This window comes from Podarcis vaucheri (genome assembly GCF_965113315.1).
Source record: "Podarcis vaucheri genome assembly, chromosome: 10".
In the NCBI taxonomy this organism is placed as follows: domain Eukaryota; kingdom Metazoa; phylum Chordata; class Lepidosauria; order Squamata; family Lacertidae; genus Podarcis; species Podarcis vaucheri.
In genome coordinates, this window is record NC_138748.1 from 70,351,617 (window position 1) to 70,361,632 (window position 10,016).

The 10,016-nt window shown below is 45.1% G+C and overlaps 1 protein-coding gene across 1 annotated transcript in view; it reads right to left on the bottom strand.

Annotated features, from left to right (window-relative positions):
• AHCYL2 (adenosylhomocysteinase like 2) overlaps nucleotides 1–10,016 on the bottom strand; it is a 102,289-nt gene that overhangs the window by 32,336 nt on the left and 59,937 nt on the right. Inside the window, exon 2 of the mRNA XM_082238969.1 lies at nucleotides 711–819. Coding sequence (XP_082095095.1) covers nucleotides 711–819 — 109 coding nt within the window. The remainder of the gene's footprint in view (nucleotides 1–710; nucleotides 820–10,016) is intronic.

A 10,016-nucleotide genomic window follows, 5' to 3' on the forward strand; every position in this document is an offset into this window, starting at 1 on the left:
TTCATTTATCCTTAAATGGTTGGTTGTTTTTAACTGTTTTTCCTGATAGTTTGAATATTTTATGTAAACCATTTAGAGGTTTTATTACAATCAGGAGGTATGCACATTTTGTTAAATAAATAAATACTGCCTGAATCCTAGCAAGGTGGCAGTCTCAGTAGGAGGGTGGTTCCTGTATCCAGGAAACTGGTGTGTGACCTGCCCCATACGGGTCACAGTGTCTCTGAAGGAGCAGGTGGAACTGCGAAATGTGAACATGTTAGTGGGCTGGCTAATCTGGAATTTATTGGTTTGAGTTGCTTTGATTAGTCTGCTGGAGAAACTTCACTGTAAACTTGCTGATTTGTTTTGAAATAGTTAATAAATTAGTTGTTTATACTTTTCTGAATATTACTCGTTCTTAAGCACGAGTTGTGAATGTGGTGTCTTTCCTGGAACAGCTAAACAATTCATAACAAATGAAAACCAAGTAAAAATGGAAGAGAAGGCTGACGGTGATTCATTCCGAAAGCCTACACTGACCAGAACAAAGTCAGGACTCAAGTCTTGTATTAATCTCTGTCTTCATCTTCTATTTTTGAGGATGTTAGAACATTTGGCTTTGGCTACACACGAGCTGTTGTGCTGAAGCGGAGGGAACAGAGACATGCAGATGCCCACTCAAAATCTGAAACTGCCTCTAAGAAGAGCTTAGGAGAAACAGCACATACCAGAGCTGTAGCTATCCGTTGATGACTGAGAGATGGATCGGGACAAGGAACGGCGGCCAATCTTTGTGGGGCGCTTGTTGAATTCTTGCTTTTGGTCCGCAAACTGGATCTGTCAAGAGAGAAGGTAAGGTAAATTTAAAAGGCCAACAAATGCAATTGTTCTGCTGAAGTTAAGGAATAGTTGCCTGTATCAGTAGTTAGACTGGGTTGCAATTTCTTCAGCATTAACCTTCTTTAGTGGACTTGTTGGTGTGGGTGCTTCAGCCCCAGGAAACACACAGCGTTTTAACCTGTTACTTCCCTTCCAATCACAACTGCCAGGAGACAAGTGGCTGGAGATGAGGGGCCTTGGAGGTGCAGAGTCCACTCACAGTGGACAGAAACTACTGTTCTGTTCAAAGAGTTCCTGGCACTCTAAATTACCATATTTTTCGCTCTATAAGATGCACCAGACCACAAGACACACCTAGTTTTTGGAGGAGGAAAACAAGGAAAAAAATATTCTGAATCTCAGAAGCCAGAACAGCAAGAGGGATCGCTGCGCAGTGAAAGCAGAAATCCCTCTTGCTGTTCTGGCTTCTAGGATAGCTGCGCAGCCTGCATTCGCTCTATAAGACGCACACACATTTCCCCTTACTTTTTAGGAGGGAAAAAATGAGTCTTATAGAGCAAAAAAATACAGTAAACCCCTCTCTCCGTGCCAGGTGGTAAGAAGCTACACAGTGGGGACTCAAAACAGTTTTGTGCTATAGATACTCACTATGAAGACAGCAAAGACACCAAAGTCAAGTATTTTCAGAAACCAAGGCTGTTTCGGTTAAACCTAAGCTTCCAAACCACATATGATTTCCGAAGAGTCAGAAGCTCAAACACACACACTTTCCAGTAGACTGCTGCCACACCAACACCTGAAAATTATTTGGGGGGGAACCTCCAATATTATCACGGAACAAAACATGATATGACCCAGTGGTGACAAGGGTGGACGTCAGTTTTAAAAACATGAACCATGGGTCCAATTTAGAAATAAAGTTGTTTAAAAGGAGGGAGAACTGAAAATGGCAGAAAGCATGCAATATAGCAAAATATACGCCCCAGATAAAAAGTCCTTTCTTTCACTGCTTATAAAGATGGTGCCAGACAAGACCTTCTTTGGATCTGCTGCCTTCAGAACCGAGGTGGTGGCACCCCAAATTTGGAATGCCTTTTCCAGGATTGTTTTGGTGGCACAAGCTTTTTTAATTATGTTTTTACCACTGTTTTAAATCTTGATTGGCTCTGGTTTTAAAACACATTCCTGCCCTTTTAATGTTGTTTCGTTACATTTTTAATTTGTTATGAATTGGTATGTGTTCCGGGGACCTCTGGGGGTTCGAACAACAGGAGAGAACGGGGACAGTCATACATTACTCAGGCTCTGAGCAGGCGCAAGGAGGCATGCGCTACATTACCATCGGTGTCCGAAGAAAGTTGTCGGCACGCCCAAGAACCAACAACTGAACTAAGGACCCATTAAGTGTCTTTTTAAACCCTTCTGTATATAATCCACAAAATGGTTGTGCCAATGACACACAAGGACTGAAAAAACTAGTGTAATCACAGAAGGCAGGGCAAATCTCATGCAAATGTAGGAAAGTAAGGCCCTCATTCAACTGAGGCAACGGAGGGCGCACATTTGACACCCACGTGAAATGGGATTCCTCGACAGGAAATTGAATGCCACCTGTTACAATCAAATAGGCTGCTTGAGACTGAAGGGGGGAATAGTGCAGGATGGGCTAAGTAAATTCAGTTTTTAGAAATCAAGCAGATTTCTATCAAATGAGTAAAAGAGTGCAAAAGACACACAAAAGCAAGCATTTAGACCACTCTGCTCACTCCTGCACCCTTTTGACCAAAGGAAATCCTCCTCCCTGTTGAAGTCACAATAATGGATCTATCCGTCAATGCAGGCTTCCTCAACCAGATGTTTCTGACCTACAACTCCCGTGATCCCTAGCTAGCAGGACCAGTGGTCAGGGATGATGGGAATTGTAGTCTCAAAACATCTGGAGGGCTGAGGTTGAGGAAGCCTGAGTCAATGGAATCAACCCAGCAAGCGTTCTAGAAGGAACAGTTTAAAATCAGACTTATTCCCATGACCACAAGGGGTCAGGCCTCTAACAATCCTTAACTATGCTAACTACTGCTGAAAAATAAATAAATGCCAACATCACCTTTCTTTTAGAGCCACTAATTCCTTTGATTAGGGTCACTAATGAATGTTAGTTCAATATAAAGAAGTATTTTTATTCGCAAAACAAGACATTTCAGATGGGTGAAAAGTAGCAGTTATATTCGCACTCTGTAGCATCTCATTTCCCTTAAATCCCTCTTTCGACAGTTACAGTACGTGTTCCTTGTGCAAAAGCCCCATTCTTGAGAAATCACAGCATTAATCCACCATCAACAGAAAGCAAGTCTTCCAACAGTTGTTGAAAGCCACTGAAAACGATTCCTTGGCAGCATGTGCACAAAAGGGTCCAACACATTCCTGTGCCATTTCTGGCTTTTCAACACAGCTGGTTGCCCATTTTAACACCACCATTGCACTGGTGCCTCCCTTACATCTGGAGGGCAAACAAAATTCTGCCCCCCCCCCAGATGCCACTTTTCCCATGCCCTTTGACTGGCAATTAGAAGAACAAGCAGAGACTTGGGCACCTGCCATGCCATGTCTCAACAGGGATGCTGTTTCTGAGATCTCTGGAAGCTCTTCTGCAGAATGCAGTGACGTACTGGGTATACAGTGGTACCTCGGGTTACATACGCTTCAGGTTACATACGCTTCAGGTTACACACTCCGCTAACCCAGAAATAGTACCTCGGGTTAAGAACCTTGCTTCAGGATGAGAACAGAAATTGTGTTTCGGCGGCGCAGCTGCAGCAGGAGGCCCCATTAGCTAAAATGGTGCTTCAGGTTAAGAACAGTTTCAGGTTAAGAACGAACCTCCAGAATGAATTAAGTACTTAATCTGAGATACCACTGTATAAGGGATGAGGCAGTCTCTCTAGCAGCCTGATCCCAAACTGTTTAAAACCTTATGTCTTAGTATCAAAACTTTGGACTTGGACCGACAGCTGATTGGCAGCCAGTGGAAATCCCACAAACAACATGTTGCATGTTGGAACTCGCTTGCTCCCAAAAGCAGCCCAGATCTACTGCACTGGCCGTAGCCTCTGAACTGCCCTCAAGGGTAGCGTCACATAGAGCGCATTGCAGGAATCCAGCTTCGAGGTTACCAATGTGTGGAAACTACGGTCAAGCTGTCCAGATGCCATCAAGAGTTAGGTCCATTAATTAGAATCATAGAATCATAGAATCATAGAGTTGGAAGAGACCACAAGGGCCATCGAGTCCAACCCCCTGCCAAGCAGGAAACACCATCAGAGCACTCCTGACATATGGTTGTCAAGCCTCTGCTTAAAGACCTCCAAAGTAGGAGACTCCACCACACTCCTTGGCAGCAAATTCCACTGTCGAACAGCCCTTACTGTCAGGAAGTTCTTCCTAATGTTTAGGTGGAATCTTCTTTCTTGTAGTTTGGATCCATTGCTCCGTGTCCGCTTCTCTGGAGCAGCAGAAAACAACCTTTCTCCCTCCTCTATGTGACATCCTTTTCTATATTTGAACATGGCTATCATATCACCCCTTAACCTCCTCTTCTCCAGGCTAAACATGCCCAGCTCCCTTAGCCGTTCCTCATAAGGCATTGTTTCCAGGCCTTTGACCATTTTGGTTGCCCTCCTTTGGACACGTTCCAGTTTGTCAGTGTCCTTCTTGAATTGTGGTGCCCAGAACTGGACACAGTACTCCAGGTGTGGTCTGACCAGAGCAGAATACAGTGGCACTATTACTTCCCTTGATCTAGATGCTATACTCCTATCGATGCAGCCCAGAATTGCATTGGCTTTTTTAGCTGCCGCGTCACACTGTTGGCTCATGTCAAGTTTGTGGTCAACCAAGACTCCTAGATCCTTTTCACATGTACTGCTCTCAAGCCAGGTGTCACCCATCTTGTATTTGTGCTTCTCATTTTTTTTGCCCAAGTGCAATACTTTACATTTCTCCCTGTTAAAATTCATCATGTTTGTTTTTGCCCAGTTCTCTAATCTGTCAAGGTCGTTTTGAAGTGTGATCCTGTCCTCTGGGGTGTTAGCCACCCCTCCCAGTTTGGTGTCATCTGCAAATTTGATCAGGATGCCCTTGAGTCCATCATCCAAGTCGTTGATAAAGATGTTGAATAAGACCGGGCCCAAGACAGAACCCTGTGGCACCCCACTAGTCACTCTTCTCCAGGATGAAGAGGAACCATTGATGAGCACCCTTTGGGTTCGGTCAGTCAGCCAGTTACAAATCCACTGAGTGGTAGCATAGTCAAGACCGCATTTTACCAGCTTCTTTACAAGAATATCATGAGGCACCTTGTCAAATGCCTTGCTGAAATCAAGGTAGGCTACATCCACTGCGTTCCCTTCATCTACCAGGCTTGTAATTCTGTCAAAAAACGAGATCAGGTTAGTCTGACATGACTTATTTTTCAGAAATCCATGCTGACTATTGGTGATCACAGCATTCCTTTCTAGGTGCTCACAGACTGTTTGCTTAATGATCTGCTCCAGAATCTTCCCTGCTATTGATGTCAGACTGACTGGGCGGTAATTATTTGGGTCCTCTCTTTTCCCCTTTTTGAAAATAGGGACAACATTTGCCCTCCTCCAGTCTGCCGGGACTTCGCCTGTTCTCCAGGAATTCTCAAAGATGACTGCCAGTGGTTCTGAGATCACATCTGCCAGTTCTTTTAATACTCTTGGATGCAGTTCATCTGGCCCTGGAGACTTGAATACATCTAAACTAGCCAAATATTCTTGTACTATCTCCTTAGTTATTCTGGGCTGTGTTTCCTTTGCTGAATCATTTGCTCCAAATTCTTCAGGTCGGGCATTGTTTTCTTTATTGGAGAAGACTGAGGCAAAGAAGGCATTGAGGAGTTCAGCCCTTTCTGTGTCCCCTGTTTGCATTTCACCATCTTCTCCTCTGAGTGACCCCACTGTTTTTGTTCTTCCTTTTGCTACGAACATACCCATAAAAATTTCAATAGATCTACTCCGAGTAGGACTAGCAGTGGCTACAACCCAGTCATTTACCACTATAAGTGCGCAATCTGGCAGGTGGCTGTAAGCAGCACCAAATAAAACCACCTCCCAGTGCGCACAGCCACATAAACCCCTCCACTCTGCATTCACCTGCTCAAAAAAGAGTGTTAGCAAGGTCAGATGAGGAGAAGGGGGATGTGGGGGGGGGGAGAAACCAGTCAGGCAACCACAACAGCCTTTGAAATAATCATCATTTGATGATACTCCTGCTACTGGATTTTTAATCTGATTGCATTTTTATTTTAAGGCTGTCATATAATTTACTTCATCATTTTAGGATGCCTGTGTTATTTCCCTCCTTTTAAAAAGAGAAGCATGGGCAAAACAAGATGCATCATAATTTATGTGGGCAAAACAAGATGCATCATAATTTAAAGATCCCATCATCCCTGACTACTGGTCCTGTTAGCTAGGGGTGACGGGAGTTGTAGTCCCAAAACATCTGGAGGGCCGGGTTTGCCTATGCCTGATTTATAACATAGAAAACAACTACTTCACAATATGATCGTCGGCAACCCAGAAAGTATAAAACAATGCAACTACATAAGAACACAAATCATTCCCAAGATATAACTATAAACACACCTCTTACATATGTACCTTATGTGTGTATACAAACTCAGTATCACTTGGTGTGTCTCTTGCTCTCATGCTCTGCAAATAAAAAAAAATATATATTTTGATACTATACTAAACTACACTGAAATGTTTACATGTTTCTTTGGTTGTCCTTGAATCTTTCCTCCACCTTTGCCATCCTCTCCTGCCACACCCTTCGTGAACCACTAATCCTGTGGGAACAAGAAAAGCCTGCTAGATCCAGCTAAAGGGGTCCAATCCAGTCCAGAATCCTGTTCTTACAGCAGTCAACCAGATGCCTGCAGGAAACCATCAAACAGAACATGGGCACAAGAGTCCTCTGCCCTCCTGCGGTTTCCAGCAACTGGTTTTTGGAAGAACTGCTGCCTCCAGCTGTTGACCTCTGCAGTCAGTCAGTGTATACCAGGCATGGCCAAACTTGGCCCTCCAGCTGTTTTGGGACTACAACTCCCATCATCCGTAGCTAACAGGACCGGTGGTCGGGGATGATGGGAATTGTAGTCCCAAAACAGCTGGAGGGCCAAGTTTGGCCATGCCTGGTGTATACAATTCTAAGTTGGATAAAACATGTTCTGTTCTAATTGGTCTAAGACAGAACTAGACTTTTAAAATACGAAGCGTTCCTTTATAATCTGGCGGACTTTATTTGTGACAGTATTAAAAAAAACGCAGCAATTTTAAAATTACGATGCAAGTTTCAGTTGAACTTTAGCAGCATCATTCGGCTCATGGAAACTTTAGCCCCCCGACCCCCCCCCCCCGAAAGAGAACCTGACCTCAAAAAGAAACAGCACTCCCTCATGGTAATATAAATGAGTGGCCTCAGTTTCAGTGACCAGATCTCCTCCAGCCATCCAACACCAGTTGGAGTAGAGACACCTGTTGGCCAAAGGGGGCCAGCTTCATCCCTTGAAAGACACAAACCTATTTCTCAGGCAAGTTAATTTTCTGCAGGGCAAATTCTTAAACAGGCACACAGAGTGCAACTCGTGAGCCTGACCCGCTGCAATCAGGTAAGCTCTGCTTATACAACTCTGCAAATCGGACAGCCGTGAACATTTGAAGCTAGATGCCAAATTTACCAGGGGGTGACAATGATTTCCATATTCCAGGGAAGACCCTCCTCTTCCTCCTCCGTGAGCAGCAGGCCCTACATTATGCAATCAGCTCTCCGCCAATGTGCGGTGCTTAGGAATGCACCTTGTTCTGAGAGGATACTGTTCCAACCAAGGGGTCTGGTCCACCTTTCCCCTCGCGGCATGCTGTGGGGATGCAGGAGGGTAGTTCGAACCACCACTACTATTCTCAGCTTTATGATTCTGCCCCTGACCTTGAGGAAAAGAGCTGAAGACCAGGGCTGGAGCTCTAGCTGCCTCCCAAAGAAACGGGGAAGGCAGGCAGAACCGCAGCCTCCGCTCCAGGAAGAAAGAGAAAGGCTTCCCCTCACCTGGGCTTTCATCCCCGAGTCACCACCGTTGACATTGTACTTCTTGTGCTTCGGCATGGCGCTGCTACCTGGAGCTCTCTCGCCAGCCCTGCGCAGTCCTCCCGAGAGAGGCGGCTGGCCATCCCCTTTATACCTCCTTTCCCTGCACCAGTGACCCTGTCCGCTCTGGTTTCAACTCTCTTGCTCGGGGAGGGAAGATAGGGTAGAGGCGGGAGGGAGGTTGTGAGAGGTAAAGAGGGCTCCTTCCTCTTGCCTGGTGGCCTCAACTCTCTCTTCCAGGGCTCCATTTGGCAGGGAACGAGCCCGCAGCTTTAATGAATTTCTGCTGCTTGTGCCTGGCGGAACAAAGCTTTGCTGGTCTTCTCTCTCTCTCTCTCTCCCTCACCCCATTTTCCCTTCTCCTTTAATTGTTGTTTTATCGTGTTCCCCTCACCTCAGAACCATTAAGCTGCGGTTTCTAACATGGCCTGGCTTGTGCGCGCGTAACAATGGCTCATTTATGTAACCAGAATATTTCCTTGCCTGCTATAGTTAACTTGCTAATTAGGTACCTTTAAATTTGAGGCTCTCTCCACCCACCCCTGTTTCCACAACCTCCCTTTCCTCAGCCTCAGATTAAGTTTAAACAGAGACACATTAGAACCAAGTTAACTAATGAGCAACTAAAACAATGAAGGCATTTATTGGCCAAAGCGTTGGTTGATGGTTGTTGGGCTTTTTTGCAACGGTCGAAAAGGTTGCTTGCCTTTATTGCAGTTGCAAGAAAACTGTGTCCTTCAGAGACGCACAAGCATAATGCAAGGAAGCCACAGGAGACTAAAATAAGCACACGGCTGTTTTTCTTCCCAGTTCTGACACCTCCTTGAAAAGAGAAGGGAAAGAGGAAGACCAAGAATGCCCCAAAATCCAACTATTCTGGACAACAGCCATACGAGAAATATGTAAAATAACTAAGCAAGTATTAGACACCACCCCAGAATTGGCCCTACTAAACATCTTCCAAGACAACAATGCTCATTTACACCACAAAGAACTCATAACCCACCTACTTTCAGCAGCCAGAAACACCATAACCAGACACTGGAGAGACCTGTCAGGAGTAAGCATGGACCAATGGTACCAAATAGTATGGGAAACAGCCTTACTAGAAAAATTAACCAATAAACTGAAACTGACACGGGGACAAATAGAAGAAGACGTCTTCACCCCGGTATGGCTCCCCTTTATCACATACACAGCCCAACAAGATAATGACAATAACCCACCAACAGCATACAAATCAATATGGCTAACCTGATCCAAAACACCCACCCACCTCACTCACACACGAAAACAAAGATCACTACAGCCAATCACAAACAAACAACCACACCCTAGGCCAACCCCAACCTCTCTCACCACCAAAGGAACACAAATGAACAGCAGAGAACCGGCACGAGCAACGCTGACACCAAACCCTACATACATTAAGCAAAATAGAAACATCGCCACTCGACCCCATCCATCTTCCCCCCTCCCCCCCACTAATGTCTCAACAAATGAAACTAATCTGTAAAAATGTTACATGGAAAAAATACGAGAGACATTACACATACTTCTGTAAAACAAGAAAATCTTTAATAATAATAATAAAAACAACTATTACAAAAAAAGTACTTTCCAAGAAAAGACCGCATCACCTGTGATAGTGCCTGGATGTGGGCTTCAGTCCAGGGACTGAACCCGGTGGTGTCATAGGAATGTCGAAAGCTACCTTATTATCAGTCTGTCCCTTGGTCCATCTAGCTCAGTATGGTCCACACAGACTGGCAGCAGCTCTCATTCAGTCTTTCCCAGTCACGTTGTGAGATGCTGGGGACTGAACCTGGGACGTCCTGCTTGCAAAACAGCCCCAGCCTGCACAACGAAACATGTGAATGACACCAGGTTGGGGAAGTCTGAACGATGGTGTGCTCAGAACACTTCTGGCGCAGGTGCAGAACTCTGCATGTGCCACAGCCTACAGCCATACCACCATGAACACGCTCAATCCCATAACCTGTGCAAGGCAAAGAGCGCAAAAA